Source organism: Lepisosteus oculatus, chromosome 6, assembly GCF_040954835.1.
Source record: "Lepisosteus oculatus isolate fLepOcu1 chromosome 6, fLepOcu1.hap2, whole genome shotgun sequence".
Taxonomy (NCBI): domain Eukaryota; kingdom Metazoa; phylum Chordata; class Actinopteri; order Semionotiformes; family Lepisosteidae; genus Lepisosteus; species Lepisosteus oculatus.
Genome location: NC_090701.1, coordinates 21,904,737 through 21,924,087, shown reverse-complemented (window position 1 = coordinate 21,924,087; position 19,351 = coordinate 21,904,737). Strand labels below are relative to the sequence as shown.

The 19,351-nt window shown below is 40.7% G+C and overlaps 2 protein-coding genes across 4 annotated transcripts; both read left to right on the top strand.

The window, feature by feature from the left end:
• Positions 1-2,213: 2,213 nt before the first annotated feature.
• Positions 2,214-9,558, top strand: LOC102691547 (myosin regulatory light chain 2, smooth muscle minor isoform). Its single transcript, XM_006634310.3, has 4 exons — positions 2,214-2,315; positions 5,795-6,002; positions 7,937-8,098; positions 9,015-9,558. Exons 2-4 carry the CDS (start codon positions 5,819-5,821, stop codon positions 9,185-9,187), a joined length of 519 nt encoding a protein of 172 aa, XP_006634373.1. The 5' UTR covers positions 2,214-2,315; positions 5,795-5,818; the 3' UTR covers positions 9,188-9,558.
• A 2,878-nt stretch (positions 9,559-12,436) lies between these two features.
• fastkd3 (FAST kinase domains 3) lies at positions 12,437-19,351 on the top strand. Of its 3 annotated transcripts, none has more exons than XM_006634356.3 (7): positions 12,437-12,522; positions 13,360-14,849; positions 16,076-16,161; positions 16,536-16,710; positions 17,986-18,055; positions 18,720-18,834; positions 19,130-19,351. In XM_006634356.3, exons 2-7 carry the CDS (start codon positions 13,397-13,399, stop codon positions 19,226-19,228), a joined length of 1,998 nt encoding a protein of 665 aa, XP_006634419.2. In that variant the 5' UTR covers positions 12,437-12,522; positions 13,360-13,396; the 3' UTR covers positions 19,229-19,351. The 3 variants fall into 3 exon arrangements, with proteins under 3 accessions (XP_006634419.2, XP_015210018.2, XP_015210017.2); XM_015354532.2 differs by lacking the exon at positions 12,437-12,522 and adding an exon at positions 12,666-12,761; XM_015354531.2 differs by lacking the exon at positions 12,437-12,522 and adding an exon at positions 12,840-13,209.

Genomic DNA, 19,351 nt, shown 5'->3' with positions numbered 1-19,351 from the left:
TCTTCATAAATTCTACATATCCATCCAGTACATTTACTCCTCTTTTTTTGGCTAATATTTTCACTAGACAGATATCATCATTATTGACAATTGTAGATAATGTACTAGAGGAGTCATTTTCACAAAAATACACAATAATACTCACTGATAGCACATGAAAACAACTAACAAAATTTGATAAAAAAGAAGAAATATGAATTACTTTTCTGCCTTATAACCCCTTTGTATTCATATCCTTTCTCACAGTGTTAAGCATATATCCTGAACAGCATTAAAAATGCAATAAGTACTGGAACCAAAATATATGTTCAATTCTAATTGCCTTTCAGTATACAATGATAGAAGGCATCCCAAAGACAAACTGTATGTTATGCCGTGTGCTTGTAATAACTAGTAAGGGACTCAAAAAAAATCAACAGGATGGGTCATAGGAGGTTAAATTAATATGTCAATGAATGTTTAGTGCATGAGCAAAAAGAATAGATCATTCCTGGGTTACAAAAACACTGGAGAGCCTCCCAGGAGAGAAGAAATGGTCAAGACCTGCAGGAAGGCAAGATGAAATCGAAAGATGTGCTTGCAGAAGCAGGATGGTGATAGTTGACCCACCTAGGGCAGTGTGGTGCGGTGGCTCTGTGGCTAAGGATCTGCGCCAGTGGCTGGAAGGTTACCAGTTTGTATCCAGCGGCTGGCAGAGGAATCCTACTCCATTGGGCCCCTGAGCAAGGCCCTTAACCCCAACTTCTCCAGAGGTGCTTGTATAAATGGCTGACCCTGCCTTGCACTCTGACCCCAAGCTTCTCTCCCTGTCTGTGTCTCATGGAGAGCAAGTGGGGGTATGTGAAAAGACAAATTCCTAATACAAGACATTGTAGATGGCCGATAAAGTGATCTTCAGTTCTTGAGGACTCCAGGGATCCATCTATTCTCTTAGCGCTTCTTCCATTTCAGGGTTGCGGGGGATATTCCTTGGAAGGGACACCAGTCCATCACAGGACAGACAGACGCACACTCACATCCAGGCCAATTCTCCCAGGAGAAATTTAAATTACCAGTATGTTTTTGGATGGTGAGAAACCAGAGCACCTGGAGGAAACCCATGTGAAGACAGGAAGAACACACTCTACACAGACAGCGCCCCAGGTCCAGAGTTGAACCCAGGACCCCAACACTGGGAGGCAGCAATGCCAGCAACTGCACAATTGTGCTGCACATCATCCATGCATGGTTAGTCAAAAGCTGACACCTCGCCTATCCTATCAATGCAGTTGCAGGTGGTTTCTCTTTTGAAAGCAAACCAGCATCATAATGCAGTCAAACCAGAAAGCCTTTCAGTTAGTGAGATAAGTATTTACAGCTCAGCCTAAGAAATATCCAATTTCCCACCAGTGGCTTGAAAAGGTGCTCTTCAAAGTAGGTGAATGGGCCCAACACCTTCCATTGTAAAAGAGGGGGAGCGTTTAGACGTGTTTATGTAAATTATGGCAGAACACTGGTTTGATAGACGCCATCTGCTGTTTTCTTCAGCTATAAACTCAAAAAGATGACTGAGAATACCTATATCTGAAATATTACAGGTAATTTTGAGCCCATTACTTAGCAAGATAAGTAAATTGATATTCTCATTTACATTACAAAAATTCAGCTTACACAACATTTACTGGAATTATTCGAATGAATTCCTTTGCTCAAGTGTACAGCAAAAGTATCCCACCCTGGATCTCAAGTCGCGACCCTTCGGAAGTCCTAACCCATCACTGCACGCTGCTAAGCCAAACTTCGGGGTTTGCATTTAAATATAAAAGACCATTTTAAAGACAAAGTCCAGTTTACAAACTCATTCAAATATATATTTCATTGATACAACTGTTTCACTTTCACGATCCTGTTGCATCGCTGCCGTCGATGCGTCACACACAACAATAATTGTACAGGAAACTCGGTGCCTCTTTCCTTACAAGGACATTTCTCAGTGTGTAGCGTAGGCAAATAAGAATGTTGGGAGTCAGACCAAATTTTCAATATGAGGGGTATCATTTTTTATGCATTTAACGAAACGCATTGTCTGTAAAGATTCATGAACACATATTTTATCCAACGTGTATTAGAAGGTTTATTATATACACGTTTTAAAAAAACACGAAACCTTTTCGTATTCGCTGTGAGATAGGATAGCACAATGTAGCCGCCCCCCTACCCTGCGAGTTGCTGGTGGTATAGTCGGGGCTTCCTTTCAGCTACGATCAGGAAGTTAAGGGCGGTGGCGAAGCAGCAAGGCAGCAGATTGCCTGTCTTTATCATCTCATAGGTTTCAGGTATTCGTTGTGTTTTACTAAATCCATTCTTGCATGCTTGTAGTGAACGGTTGGAATGTGTAGAGCCTTCGTTTTGTGAACGTTTGCGACTTAAGGCCGAAGGAGCCAAGGAGACGGTGTCTGGGTGCAGTTTTACAAGGTTCCTGTTACATTGGGCAAAACCGGTGCAGAGAGGCCCAGTTGGAGACAGGAAAAAGATCTTGGGGCACTGAATTGCGTATCTGCCTGCGGCAAATCTTTGCTTTTGGCGCAAGAAATAAACGGACTAGTCGCTTTGTGAAGGGATCGTTTTTTATTAAACGTTATTGAATCAGATTTGCGTGGTCGACCGCACGGTTGTAAACTCACTGCAGTTTCATCGGAGCAGATAAGCAGTGCGTAATATAGGCGGAGACAGGTAGGCCCGATGGCTTCACATAAAAGACAGTTAGGTGTGGTGCTGACTTTGGAATTTGCAGAGTGATGCACGTATTGTTTCAAACTAGGTAGTCTTCGATACTTTTTATTGCTATTCAGAGAGTCCATGCATCAAACTAACAGTTAAAGATACAGTACCCTCAAAACGTGAACTACTGAACTTCTGTCTCGGGAGGTCTGACAAAGTGCCTTCAGCATCTGAGATCAGATTGTTGTGCATTGGTATGCTTATTTTAATTTTGTTTTTAATATTGCGTTTTCTTACTATCATGTAGTAGGCACGGGATTCTGTCTTGTTTAATAAGCAGTAATGTGAGATGAGAGTAATGTGATGATGTGAGAGTGCATTTTTAGACTTTTGTCTTTGCATTGCGGTGTTGCTTGTTCTTGATATTACTTGGGTTTAAAAATATTTTTGTCATATTCAGGCGTATGAAGTGCGTGTGTTCATTTAACCCGAGTGGTACTTTCTTACCTAAATTAAGCTAAAAGTTAAGAGCGTAAAATGTTGATCACGAATCTTTGCTGAATTTTTACCGACCCCTCTGCACTGGTATGTAAGTAACCACACGTCTGTAACTTTGTCAGCAGCATCTTTCCTGGAGCCAAACATAAAGTAATAGGCTTACTAAAATGTCATTTATTGGGGTCTTTATACTCCCCTTCAGCAAAAAGAATATGGGGTTAAATTCTAAAGTAGATATTCTTATTTGTTTCCCAGATTTGTGGGATTTATATAAAATTGCTAGAGAGTGGGTGCAGACTGACTCTGATTAACATCATTGGTGATGTTAGCAGATACAAACAGCTCTCTAACACTTGGAATAATTAGGGTATTGTGATGTTTTTTCAAATAGCTTTTTGATGAGGAGATGAGTTTGCATTAAAGAGTGAGCCTCTCCATTAGAGAGTCTGCTGGCCTGTAATGTTTTTCAAGATGTTGTAAGCTATTCTAGCTGAGCAATAAGGGTAGATAAGGGAAATGTTGAAATGAGGGGAGTTGAGTGGTGATTGGGGGCAGTTTTATTGTGTGGTGTCCTGTTCTTCCAAATCCAGTTCACTTTGCTGTGCTTTTAATTGGGTGGCTGGCACTCATTTTGCCTCCCAGAGTATATGGAAATTGTAAAGATTATCTGATTTGATGTCCTTTCCAAATAATGTTCATGTTCATTCGCTGAGCTACGGGGGGAGAACAGCGCTATAGTCTGGCCCTGCTGGAATACATTACTCTGCTGTTTTTAACTGTTTCCAGAGCAAGATGGGACTTGCTTGAATTCCTCAGATGGCTCAGTGCAGGCTTTGGCAGTGGCCTCTATTGCACTGTGAAACACTCGGGCAGTACTCATTAAAACTGCGAAGGTTACAGATGCTTACCAGCTCTGTTTGTTTTGCATGGGCTCCCAACTGTTTTCCGAGTTGTGGGTTCAGGCCGATTGTGCCTTCCACATCCTGTGCTGGTGGCCTAGTTTGCCTGTGACTGCATTACCAGTGAGAACTCCTCCTTCCTTTCCTGAGTATGTCATAAGGATCTGTGAATAGTCAGTAGGCTTTCAAAACTGGCTTTTGCCACTTCTTCAGGGCATGGTGAAAGGCCCACATGGGTTGGAGTGATCCTCTGACTTGTCACACTTCATCTTTTGCCCAGTTTATTAATTTTATTTTCTTCAAATAGCGTGCCATATTTAAAAGGCGAAGGTAAAAAACAATTGGGTATGTTGGGTATTATTATGAGTTTAAGTAAGCCACCTGCTTCCAAAATATGAGGTTTTTTTATATACAGAATACATATACATTATACAAAATTGTGCAGTATGTTGCAGGTTTAATAACATAAATCGCCCATTCAGCAGGTAGCAGTAGAACTGAGAGTTCAACCTCATCTGGATTGAAGTAGCTTAAAGACCCGTTTGTCATGGCATTTTGCTTTCTTTTGTATTCTGTCAGTCATGGCTGAAAGATTATTAAAATAACTTGTCTTTGCAGCGCTGATGTGGTCTAATGGATTGCTTCTAATGCGAGGACACCTGTTCTCACAGCAGTAATCTTTCCTACTGCCTCCAAGAGAAAAGACAGCAACAAAGCATGTTCACATTTCCTTTCATAGTACAACGATTGATGTGTTTTGGGAGTTGTTGCCAAAATTGTATTTGCCTGGCATGACTTTCTTCATTAGTAGAACGATTCATTAAGCAGTCGACTTGTATTTTTCACCTCTAGTGTTTTTAGTGCTAATGGCGTCTCTAGTGTTTGCTAGATCTCATTTTAGTTCTCGGGACTTGAATGGTTTTAACGCTGTGTCATTGTTTTAGTAAGTTTTAATATAAGTGAACATCTGAGCTTGTGACTCTGTATCTTGGTAGGCCCTGAAATTAATTTAAAGCATAATCCTGGGGTACGCATCTAAATGTAGCTTGAGCCTGCGACATGTGAGAAGGTTTATAAAAAAAATGAATATGTGTCAGAATGAGTAGGGGCAGCAGCTGAAGTCTCGTGGATCTTTCTGAACAGCAGAGAGAGGGCTCTGGAAGCTTTGTGTGTCCTTTGAAAATACTGAATGCTATGGCCCAGCCCCTTAGCTGAAAGAGCTTGTGTAAATGACGGAAAGCTTTCCTTGGTATTTGTTGAAAGTTTTTAAGAGTGAATAATTTCAGATGCATTATGGGGCAGCACAGTGGTTAGCATGGCTGCCTCACAGCACCTGGGCTTTGGATTCAGTTCCTGGGGTGCTATCTGTGGGGAGTTTGTATGTTCTCACTGTGTTTGTGTGATATGTTGGTAAGTAATTAGCTTCTGATAAACTGGCCCTGGTGTGAGTATGTGCGTGTCTGTGTTTGTGTATGCCTTGCAATTGCCTGGTGTCCCATCCAGGGTATATCCTGTCTTGGCCCCGTTGCTTGCTGGGACAGGCTCCAGCTGGTTAAGGTGTAGATGCATGGATTATGCCGTTTCGGCCACTTTAAGAACTTATATCAAATAAAAGCTACGGGAGTGAATAGCTTATTGAAATGCATTTCTTTCTGAAATGCTTATGCAAGATGTAACACTCTTTTCTCCACCGGCAGGTTTTTGAAGAAAAAACAGCCAAAATGTCGAGCAAAAGGGCTAAGGGAAAGACCACCAAGAAGCGCCCCCAGCGCGCGACTTCCAATGTCTTCGCCATGTTTGATCAGTCACAGATTCAGGAGTTCAAGGAGGCTTTTAACATGATTGACCAGAACAGGGATGGCTTCATTGACAAAGAGGACTTGCATGACATGCTGGCATCACTTGGTAAGTAGAAAGTAGAGCCAGTGGACCTTCATGGAAAGAAAAACAGTATCGTACCGCAGTACGATGCCCAAAATGATTATTTTTGTCTGTGGGGCAGACTTTCTAAAATGTATCCTTATTACCAAGAAAGCTTGCCAGTATGGATTTTTAAGGCATTGATCTCACAACTGACTCTCTCTTTACCACAGCCTTATTCTTACACTGTGCTTAACATCCTTATGTATCTAAAACTGCTGAAGACATTTACCCCTGCTGTAAATTGGGAGGTCTCTCAATCTTCTGTAGTCAGCCTTTACACCACAAGTTGCTGGAAGGGAGTATGATGAGTCTTCTCCTTCAGCTAGTGTCCTGGAAGCTTGTAAAGAAAGGGTAGCTCTTGGAGAGAAGAATAAAAACATTGCCGCATTGTACTCCACCTTGTGTTTACAGCATGTGGTTTCTTGTTTAAGAGAGAATGAGTGGCTAAACTACACAACTGTGGGGGCATGCACATGTAATTATACCTGAGGCGAGCTTATCTTGGCTGGACAGAAAGAAAGCAACTTTTACCGGGACACCCTTTACAATATGAAGAGAAATTAAATGCAGATATTTTCCTCTTAGTGCATTGCAATACTGCTTACTGACTGAACAACTATTCTGCTAATTGGCAGTGCACATCAGCATTAACGGATGCAGTTCACCAAATGCATACATCTGACCTGCAGGTTAGGTTGCAAAGCATTTAATTTGCTTCATTTCTTGGCACGTAGAGGGTCCAGTGGTGAGGAGAGCTTAGAGCTGGGTTTTTGTTGGCTTGGAAGGAAACAGGCTGCAGAGGAGGGCTTATTAATGTAACCTAATTATACCTACTGTCTACAAAGATAGAAGAGCAGTTTCTAAAAAAAGGCTACACAGAGTAAGCTGATTATTGGGATTCCATTTGATTACAAGTTCAACAACATAGTGATAAGAATTAAACAAGGTGTAACAACTTCTGCTGGATATCTGCTATGTGGAGAGACTTTATAGTTGACCTGCTATTATGATTAAGACTCCATTGTCTTAACATTTAAGAATGTAATTTTACAGGCAAGTGTGGCATTTAATATACAGTATCTCCCTTATTTGATTTTTAGTAGCTTATTGATCCAGGGGTCTCATCGCATGTTTTCTTAAATAAAACAACATATTATCAACTTCAGCAACACAGCTGGGCAGCTGTGCTACCCATTGAAACACATTTCTAATGTTCTCAGTTATAAATGAACTTTCTTGCCATTTCTACCTGTATTCTGCATTGACTCATTAGGTTGACTTTATGCCCTGGTAGATTTGGAAAATTCTGGTCCTCTAGTAGGTCTTCTTTGTTCAAGACTAAAACAATTTATTTCTCGTAGTGTGTTAGTGTAGGATTGTATGATGTTTCTTTAAAACGGGGGATGTAACTGGTTTGTCTCCTCTGGATTGATTCCATAGCAAGCCTTTAATGATAACAGTGAGCAAAATTGTACACAGTATTGTAAATGTTGTTTCAGTGCTTTGTGAAACTTTAACATTCCTTGATTTGAATTCTACATTTTTAGCTATGTATCCCAATATTCGTTGACTTTTTGTTTCCCTGCAGTTTCCTTCTTACTGCTTTTTTATAGGTGGTTTTGACAAAATGATATTTTTCAATTTCATATCTATTCATTTTGCTACCTGCATCCTGCATGTCCTGTACCTGTTATACAACCAAATTCACTACTGGGATCTGTCTGTTGTCTGCAGTAATTGGGTTTCTAACTGATGATGTGCTTTAACCAAAAATTGATCCAGTTATGCTAATAATTAGGTCAGGTAAATTAGAGGAGAGGTAGAAGGAAAACCTCAGACACTGTGGTGCACAAGTCAGTTCCTTTAGGGACAATTTTTAAGTGTTAACTGTTCTTTTTTTTTGGTTCTGTGCACAGGAAAGAACCCAACAGATGAGTACCTGGAAGCTATGATGAATGAGGCCCCTGGACCAATAAACTTTACGATGTTTCTCACCATGTTTGGGGAGAAACTCAATGGCACAGACCCTGAAGATGTCATTAGGAATGCATTTGCTTGCTTCGATGAAGAAGGGACAGGTAAGGAGCACCAGATGTTCCCCATTGTGTACAATTTCCATGAAGCTTTGCTGTGCTCTGGGGGTGCAAACATACCTAATATAGCCTTGAGTTTGTATACTAATGGATCATCAGAAAACAAGTCAGACTTTATAAATTGTTTTGTAAAAAGACTAGGCAAATAATACTGTGTCAGATGTTAAGAATTGCTGGTTTACACGATATTTCAATGATAATGGATGGTTTAATTAAAAATGTTGTCAAGATCACATATTTCTTAATATAACTCATGATGAAACTTAATTTACCAAGCTGCTCCAGTCAAGCTAAATAAGTGAAGAAAACAGCTTTCTAAGACATGTCCAAAATGTATACATTGCTTCAGCAGTGGGAGTTTAATGATGTTCTATACTTAAATATTTCCTCGATGAACTATAAATTCCAACAATAGTATTTAACAGTAGAATTTGCTTGATGTGGATATTGTGATGGATGTAGGGATCTTCATGGGCACTTTAGCTAAAAAGGTATTTGTCTGCTGAAATTAGAACTCATTGTCAATGTGTGCAGTAAAACTCAGTATCGGGTGTCACATACATCTAAAAACTAATGAGGATGAAAATGGATGTGTTGATCGCAGAATAAGACTTGTATAGCTTCAGATGAATTGGTTTAAACCTGAAACTTTCCTCTAAAACCATCAAGCAATTACAAAGAGAGCTTTCAGAGAGAATAACACTTGTATTTCTTATATTGGTAATCTCTCAGTTGTGATCACACAGACTACAATTGTGACACATTTTAATTAGTTGGATAATTAGTCTGTTTTCATTGTGTAATCCTTGCTGTTGTTGACACATGTCTTGAAATAAAAGCAGTGAAAATATGGAGGCTTATGGTTATTGGGATCTTTATCTTCTGCTTTTCTGTAATATAGGTTTTATCCAAGAAGACTACTTGAGAGAGCTTTTAACCACGATGGGCGACAGATTCACAGATGAGGAAGTTGACGAACTCTTCAGAGAGGCACCAATTGACAAAAAGGGCAACTTCAACTATGTGGAGTTTACACGCATCTTAAAGCATGGGGCGAAGGACAAAGATGATTAGGCGTGGGTTGTAAAAATATGCAAATGTTCATATTATATTTCATGTTTGTCTCCAATTTGTACCCAATAGAACATCATTGCATGCCTTAGCTTTAAAACAAGACTACAAAAAAGCAAAATGATGCTATTTACCATATTTATAAACCTCTTTCAGTTCATTCTGGCAAATTTGCACATCTGTAATAAATTTGAAGGTAGACCATTAGTTTGCAATAATGATTGGGGTGGCTATGGAAAATACAACATACAAAATGTGAAAACGGGAGACATGCTCTGGAAAAAAAGCCTTTGTCAAACCTAGAACCTGGGTAGCTGGATTTTTACATTTTGTAATAAATTGAGACTTTTGAAATAAAGATCGCTATCAACTCATGTGCTTTTATTTTTGTGTTTCAAGTTACCCCTGGTATTGTACCGGCAGATGGGAACAGCAGAGCAAAAGAAATAAAAAGATTGGTTTTATATTTTTGGTTAAGACTTCTGTGGAAAGTGGAAACTAATGTAAATATGTTCTTTCACAGTTATTGCATTAGGTGGTTGTCAGTGGTATGCACACGCGTTAAAGCATGAGTCTTAAGTTACTGCTTCCCTCATTCCTAACCTCTGTTGCGGACATGCTCTTACTAGAGTTTTGTAATTGACAACAGATGGAGAACATGTTTGTGCACAAAGGAGAAAAAAATGCAGCCTTTTTTGTGCCATTTTCAGTTTTAAAGGAAACATTACAGATGGACAAGAACATTTCACAGATGATGGCCTTTTGAGTAAGGACTCTCTTGTATGTTCTAATAGAATTACGTTTCATTGCTGGAAATGAGTTAAGTGTGCATATTTAAATATTAAGGTATTTTGTATAAAATATGGAAAATATTACAGGGTGGACACTTCATGCTAGGTTTAGCTCTTATTTTCTATAATAAAAAGAAAAAGGTGTCAGAACTGTTACAGTTGAACCATGTGTGTAAGGTTGGACTTAACTTAATGTTAAAGAGCTGTGCTCAGCCGATACACAATTGCCCTTTCCTGTGCCTTTAAAAAGTGGACCTCAGTCGAGATCAATGCCGTGTGCTATTAGCCATATAAATTTGCTAAACATGTTTGTTTAAAAAATTGTGAAAATCTTCAATGCAGTGGCTTCTTCCTTGATTGTGTGATCAATAATGCAGATCATGTGGTTACAATTCTCTGATATCTGAAATAAAAAGGGAGTCCCAGAAGGACAGAGATTGTTGTGTTGGAAAAGAGCTGCAGCTATCAGAAACCAGGAGTGTTGATCTTGCTCACACTTGTGGAAGCATGTTTCTGCCTTGCGCAAGACAGTAATTGGTAAGAGCAGCAAACATGCATATCTTGTCATACGTATTGGACCACATCAGATTTAAATAAAGCCATGTTTTATAAACCGGTTCTTGGTAATAAACCAATGAAGGCAGATGGCACTGGTCCTTGGATAATCTAGATAAATATTGATGAGGCACTAAAGCTTTTACACAGTAATTGTAATAAGAATAGTAAATTACCAACAACAATAACACATGCTGAAATACTCCAGAAGAATTCAGTAGTGGTGGAGCATGTCTAGTTATACTGTACTGTGTATATATAATAAAATATTAGCATATGCTGGGCAAAGCAGTGGTAATACTGTAGCTCTGAACATTCAGGTAGAAGCCAAGTAGAAGGCTTAAAGTAAACCTAAACTATCTTTAGTGTTAAAAACCAAAGTCAAAAGATGGAGTGGACTTCTGCAGAAGAATTATATTTAGACCAACATCGAAGCAATGACTGAGTGCTAAACCACTGCTTCAAACAACTGAGTTTTGTATCTATAGCCATACCCTGTGGGAGTAATGTCATTCAGCAACAAGAAGCTATGTTGTAGATACTATTTTTCATCATTTACATGTTTCCACTTGGTCAGCTTTCAAGATCGCATGCCTCAAATATCACTTCTTTGCTGGTGATATTCAGATCTACATCCATATCAAACCTGACACTGATGTGGCTGTCTCTATTCTCTCTAATTGCATGTCCCAAAAACATGGATGACTCAAAACTTCCTTAATCTAAACTGTGACTAGACTAAAGTTATGCTTATTAGCACCTCCCATCAACTTTGTTCAGCCAATGCTTTAACCCTGTCTTTGGATTGTACTGTACTTGAGCTTCAGTCTAAATTGAAAAACTTGGGGGTGATATTTGATTCAGGCTTGACATTTGACCCGCTTTTTCAAAGAATTGTCAAAACATCATTCCTTCTCTTTAGAAATATTGCCAGATTGCATCCTATGTTATCACTAACTGTTGCTGAAAAGTTGATCAAGACATTTGTCCTCTCCCGAATTGACTACTGTACTGCTCTACTCACTGGGGTTTCTAAATCCACATTGAGCAAACTGCAGTATGTCCAAAATTTGGCAGCCAGAATCCTGACCAGGTCTAGTGCAAGTGATTACTCCCATCCTGGAGTCCTTGCACCAGCTTCCAGTAAAGTTTCGTGTCGACATCAAAATTCTAATGCTCACCTATAAGGCTCTGCATGGCTTGGCACCTCACTATCTGTCTGAACTACTATCATCCTACTCCCTACCTAGCGACCTTCACCCTTTTAATTCTGGTCTCCTATCTGTTTCCTAAGCCCATCTACACTCTGAGTGACAGGGCCTTCTCTTGTTATGCACAAAGCTCTGTAACTCTCTCCCCATGGATATCAGAGAATCACATTCTCTAAATTCCTACAAACCCAGACTCAAAACCTTCTTCTTTAGAAGAGCCTTTACTTAACTGGTTCTGTTCTTTACCCCTCTGCTCCTATTGTATTCAGTACCCCCATCTACTGTCTCCTTGTTGTTGTCATACTGTAAAGCGCTTTGAGAAGCCAAATTTAAAGGTGCTATATCAAATAAAGTTTATTATTATTATTATTATTATTATTATTATTATTATTATGAGGATAATGATAATAATGTTTTGGTGAGAGAAGAAAAGTAGGTTTCTTACACTTTCCAAAGGTATGCTGGGTTGTCATTAACTATTTATACTTTGTGGGTCTGCATTGGTCTGGCATACCTTGGCGGGGCTGGGATTTGCTTTACTCACCGTCTCTGTTAAAGTTTTCTTTCCATATAGATAAATGGATTTCTCATAATGGATCTACTACAATAGTGTGTTTTTTATGCGCACAAGTTCACCCAAAAAGTAATTGCGCCATTCTACTGGATTTTACGGTACAAAAATACCGGCTTGAGTCGCCGAACTCGGAAGTTGTAACAACATTACACAACCATGCCGCTGCTTTTCAACCGTATTTCCTGAAGTGTAGTGAATATCTGAAAGGTAAACATTTTCTGCTTATTTTTGTACTTTAACAAGTCTTATTATTTCAATAAACCGTTAAATGTACTGGCAAAGAGCAACCATTTAGATCATAACGCGGTAGTATGTCTAACATTCACTTCCGCCTAGATGCACAAGGGCAAAGATGTGTGTTGCTTTTACACGCTGATTAGAAAAAGGACACATTTATACATTTGGATACATTTTATTTAAAAGGATATGAGGATGCTGACTGTGGGGTACATAATTAAAATTTAAATTTAGAAGGTTTTTCTAAAGTGTAGTAATCGAAATGTCTTTTCGATCATTTGGTGCAAAAGTGAAGAGGAAAAGCGTTTTTTCTAGATTTAACATAATGAATCTGTGAACAGAAAGTGTGATATCTATTGTTGTACTATAGTGTTTTACTACTTTATGTACACCTGTTCCTATCCTTGAATTCATGTCCAGTATAGGAATGTAGTATTTGAGTACTGCAATGATTTTATCAACAGGGGATAATTAAGTGTAAGAAATATTTAAATCATTGAAACCAGTATTTAATTAAACAAAGATGATTTGATAGAGGTAGCACATGAGTATTCAGGGTGCGGGTTTTGTGAACTCTGTATAATAAAACGTCCTGAGAAGATACAGGTGAAAATGCTAACTGACAGTGACACCAGTGTAAATAAGCTCACGTAACAGGTCGGTATGTGTTAGACTCTGTCAGTACATGAATCATAATTGTATCTGTGTCAAACAAGGATACATTTATTTTACCAGTAGTTTAGATATGTATTTCAACAGTTTTAGACAATATATTTTACCAATGTTTAATCTTTCATGTCCCCACAGGAGGTCCAGTACCTGCTGATGAGCTCTCCAGCATGCAATGGCTTTCAGGTTTCTGCAGGGGTGTCTGAGGGCGACTCGAGCAGTACAGCACTTTCGCTTCCTTCACAGTGCAGCATGTCTTTCACGATGCGCCAGCTCCTACAGGCAGCTGCCGTGCCCAGTGTGCCTCCGGAGACCTTCCAGCTGTTGCACGACAGGGCAAGGATGCAGGAGATTCCTGCGTGATCATCAAAAAGCCGCTCTGTCGACCATCAGGGATCAAGTGTACTTTGCTGGGGGCTCTGTTTGTCTGCATGGAGATGCCTCAGATGGGTTTAGGCTCACCGACCAGCAATCCACATCCATGGATGAGCGGACGTTTGCAGATCACCTCAGACACTGCTCGTCCAGCAGGCAGGTGTTCAGACTCCTTCTTTCATTGAAAAGCATGTCTGACACGATGGCTGCCTCGGCTCTGCAGACGATCGCTGCTCTGGAGCATGACAAGTGTGGGCTGAAGGACCCAACTGTTCTGGACCACGATGTCTTCAAGGCAGTCTGCTTCCAGTTTGAGCACGATTCCCAGAGGCTGACAGATGCCGGGCTGTTGTCTGCCCTTCACGCCTGCACGCGGCTGTACGTTGACCCTTGGAGCTCCCTGATGGTGCGTCTGGTCTCTGAGAGCCAACGTCGGCTGGACAGGGGACAGATGCCCATCAGAAACCTCTGCATTTTGGCTGAGGCACTTTTAGCATTGGAGGGATCTAGATCTGTAATGCTAAAGCAAGTCATGGAGCAGATACAAGGACACGAGGTAAAGGAATGGAGCTTGGAGGAGTTGACGCAGGTCTACGGCCTTTTGCAGACTGGAATCGTGGAGCGAGGCCAATACCAGCATCTCTTGAACTCCATGAACAGCTACGCCCTTTCCAGAGCTGCCTCGCTGAAACCAGCCTCTATCAGCCAGATACTGAATGCCTTAGTTGTCCTGAGCCAAACCCGGGCCGTTCCTTTGGTTATAAGCCTGTGCAAGCACTCGGTGAAGCACGTCCACCGTTTCACAGACAGTGAGCTGGTGGAAGTGCTGGGAGCCCTCATGCACTTTGGCCACAGCGACCAGTACTTTGTGGAAGCATTGGAGCGACATGTGCCCAGGAACACTTACACTATGCACCCCGAGGCCATCACCAAGGTCATGCAGTACTGCGGACGCCGGCAGATCCTCTCCAAAGCTATATTTGATACAGTGGCAGAGAGCTTCGTGTACAGGGCAGACTCCTACAACACCAGCCAGATTGCTCGGCAGATCATGCCCTTTGGAAAGCTGGGGTACCTGCCCCCCAACACCGGGGAGCTCTTCCACAAGGTGGAGGGGATCCTGCACACACAGTTTTCTCAGTTCCAGCCCCGCACACTACTCAACCTGCTCCACTCCTGCACCCTAATCGAAAGGTTCCCTGTGAATTTCATGGCCAAGGTTTTCAATCCCTATTTCCTTCAGCAGCTGGAAGGTAAGGTCTTCTCTATGGGCTCTGATGAATGTGGTAATAATTATAATTACTTACACTTACATAGTGCTGTTCTGGACACTCTACTCAAAGTGCTTCACAGGTAATGGGGACCCCTTCACCACCACCATCCACCTGGATGATGTGACGGCAGCTATAGTGCGCCAGAGCTCTCACCACACATCAGCTATCAGTGGGGAGGAGAGCAGAGTGATAAAGCCAATTGATAGATTATCATACAGGGATAATTAGGAGGCCATTATTGGTAAAGGCCAATGGGAAATTTGGCCAGGACATCAGGGTAACATGCCTACTCTTTTTAAGAAGCACCCTGTGATTTTTAAGGACCACAGAGAGTTAGGACCTCGGTTCTACTTCTCATCTGAAGGATGGCGCATTTTTAGAGTATACTGTCCCCGTCACTATACTGGGGCATTAGGACCCACACACACTGCAGGGTGAGCACCACCTACTGGCCACTCTAACACCTCTTCCAGCAGCTGTCTTAGCTTTTCCCAGGAGGTCTCCCATCCAGGTACTGACCAGGCTCACACCTGCCGAGCTTCAGTGGGTTGCCAGTTGTGAGTTACAGGGTGTCACCCGAAGAAGGCTCCACAGCCGAAATGTTGTTTTCTTTCTTCTCCTTTCAGCAGGGAATAAACCCATTACTTGTTCCTTTGCAGGCTTCTCATGCTGATGCTGCTACCCACCTGAACTATTTATAATTAGGCTTAAGAAGAAGTCAGTTGATTGGGTATTTTCCTTTTATTTTGAGACTTCATTATTCACATATATTTTAAGTGTATGTTCTCATCTTAAAGCGGCACATAACAATGTGTGCTATTGCCTGCATTTTATAGCTTCAGTTTCAAGTGTGTAAACTGTAGCACTTGATGGGATTGTGTATGCTTGAAACCAACATCAGTCTCAGTAGTCAAATGCTACTGTGTGCAGTGATCAGAGTGACTGATCAACATTTTAATTAGAAACTCTTCAGTTCATTAATTCCAGTACACACAGAATTAAAGTCACACAAGCTTTTTCTGCTTCACTTCTTTATTGTTTATGGTGTGAGGTGCGTGGATTTTTGTGTGATGAGTGAGCAAGTAAGTGTATATGATCTGTGTACAGCATATGATATGCAGTATCATGATCTTTTAGCCTCATCCATGTTTGTTAAAATGATTTTAATTTCATTATTTAATCTTTGCTCTTTGATCTTCTTTCAGAGCAGGGCACTGGCTTGGACAGGGTACTGCTTGCACAGTTGACCCAGCTCTATATGACAGTGAAACTGGAGTGCCCCTTTTATGAGGTACATCTGCTGAATGCAGCTTCCAAGTGTGTTTTTTCTTCCACTGGTTATAATAAAGCTTCCTGTACTTGAATAGGTAGATATATTGGTCTTTTCTATTTTCACATTTCATATCTATAGGGCCTGATGGACCCTTTAACCTTTTGTGGTTGTCTTTACTACACAATCATTTATCGAGTAATGGGAAACTGTGGTATCCTTGCTCTTCTGTAGAGAATCATCCTCCATTCTGGCACCAACTGGAATGATAGAAGTGAAAGAATATTCAAAGAACAGGGAATAACTAGTGTCTGACTTCTCTGTGCCTCGTGCCCTCAGTAGTGGTTAACAAATCGCAAGGTTGAAAACAGAGTCTCTTAACTCTTTTTTTGCAGGGTCCTAACCTCCTTCCCAAGTACCGTGTGAAATCGTTCCTCTCCTCTGGCCGCTCCCTTGAGACGCCAGTGGACAGGCACCTTTACAATCGGGTCAAAATGGGACTCCTTGACCTCCTCGGGGCCCGTGACTACTTTGCTTCAAATGTGCTGACGCCTTACTGCTATACTTTAGGTATGAGTGCTCCAAAAGTTATATATAACAATTAGCTGGCATTTTCTCCATCCATCCATCCATTTTCTATAACTGGTATCCAGTACAGGGTCGTGGGGACTTGGCAAGCAGTGGGCACAAGGCTGGACACACGCATCGCCATCGCGGAGCACACACAGACATAAACACATACAGTCTTATCAGGGCTAATTTTTTTCATAAGCCAATTAGACAAACGAATGGAGTTTATAATGAATGTTGGGGAGGGTTGACAACAGCCAAAGCTCAGTCAGACGCAGCTGTCAGTAATTCACACTCGTGGGGGTCGTCAATTCCTTACCTGAAACCATTAGGAATACTTTATATAAGTCCCTTCTCTGCCTCACATACATCTTTTTTTTTCATCCTTCCTGCATCACATCTTCATCCCTGCAGCCACCTCTTGGTCACGCCTCACTCTGCAGGGGACCACCTTGTGAGGTCAGCCCTCAACCAAATGGGCTAAGCCAAAATTTCTTCACACAGCCACAGCCACAGACACAGCCACAGCAAGGCCAGGTTCTTTTAGAAGCCAATTAACGTACCAGTATGCCTTTGGACTGTGGGTGGGAAGATACAAATTCCACACTGATATCAGCGTACGAACTTAATGCAGAGCCCCAGCACAGCCTGGGCCCCCCCTGGTTATTTTCTTTTAATGGTGAGGAAGAAGTGAAATCAGGTCAAATTGTGGTTTAAGCAGTTACTACTGCTTCATACTGTATGTTGAACGCCTCAGTGGTAAAATTAATTCTGTGTGCATTGTATTTCCCTACATTGTAAAAAGAAAGCTTAATGAAGGGAACTGAAACAACTTTTTGTTCCTTGTGTCTGAAATGTTTGAACCTACTCCATAATATATAACAGAACAAACTAAAACAGAAGTCACAGTAATATTCATCCTTTTTACAATAATCCATTATTTAACCAGATAGTTCAGTTGAGAACAAATTAGCATTTACAATGGCAACCTGGTGAGAAGTCTGTATACTATTGTAGCACAGAGAAAAGAAGCTGCGACAGAAAAGCTCAATTATAAAAAGTGTTTAACAAGTGGAAGTATCAGGCAGAATAGATATAATCATACACTGGATAATCCCGTCGGATACAAGGGTGGAAATTATCAGTTGTATTGTCCCCGGCTGCATCAGGACAACCACCTAGCTTGTGTAGTTTTTTTATCCATTGCAGATGTACCCAACAAAAATTGATTGAAATTGGTGTTATTTGAAATTTTGAATATTTGCGTCTTGACAGATGTGGAACTCAAACTGGACGGGGAAGGATATGTGCTGCCAGCCAGCCACCATGAAGATGTCTGTAAGAGGCAAGTCTGCTAGCTGCAGTTACAGAATAAACGGGACGAATGTTTAGGATTTGAGTGCACATTCTTATTTTCAGACTTGTGCATCCGTTTTTTTGTTTTACTGCTCCTTTGGTAATTTAGAAGCTGACAGAACTTTCTGTTTTATGTAAGGCAGTTTAAAGTTGTAAACATTTTTATCGTGTTGTAACTCTTAATTTCTTAGTAATATCCAGTATTGTGAGCTTTAAGTGATTAAGTGATGCTGTATTGCAAATTATTGAGTCAAACAATCCCAGTATAACTCCATGTATTAATCATAGAGTTTGGAGCCTTTTAATCTCCTCATTTTTTTTAACATAATGAATGTAGAAAAGTCAGTCAGCTGTTGTAATAATCTGCATGTCTGTGTGTTGTATTGTATTGTAGCTGTTTGAAAACCCTCTTGCCTTGACTTGCCTGGGCTAGAACAGTAAACAATTTAATTCCAGCTGTGTTTCTTATAAAACTGTGTTCAGTAGTCTTGTTACTCAGTGATCCTACACTCATTGTAATCACTTGGCATACATTGTCCCGAATAATGAAAATTTAAATAATTTAATAATGGCAGAAAAGCTTTTTTTTCCATCTTCTTCAAATCATAATTATTGTTTGTAACATTTTATGTTGTTTTGGTTTTAAACTACAGGATAGCAGTGTGCATTGATGGGCAAAAGAGGTTCTGTGCTAATACTCATCACCTGCTGGGTAAAGAAGCCATAAAGACACGCCATTTGAAACTGCTGGGTTACAAAGTTGTGCAGGTATTTTTCCTTCAATCTTTCCTTACAGTTGGCTCTGGCCCCCCCTGTATGTGCATGGATTTCTAAATGAAGGGACAACACTGTGCTCTGGAGTCTTTTTAATCAGTGACTTAACCTTTCAAAAACGTTTAGTCTCTTTTCGTTTAAACATGGTGAATGTAGAGAGGTCAATCAGCTGTTGTAATAGCCTGCATGTATGTCTGTTGTAGATGTTGGGAAAACCCCCTAGAACAGTAACTGATTTGATTCCAGCAAGTTTTGATTTCTAAAATGAAATGCACTTTCTCCATCCTAGATACCGTTCTTTGAGTTTGAGAAGCTGCAGAACCGTGCGGAGACAGTTGACTATCTACACAAGAAAATCTTTCCTCATAGCTACAGACTCAGCTGGTGATGTTATGACAAGGGAAGGGAAAGTATGGACATGGGTTCAGAAGACATGTTTTCCACACGTGTGTCAGTGGGAGGGGTTTGAATAAACTGACAATAAGTGTTGAGACTTCATTAACTGCTACAA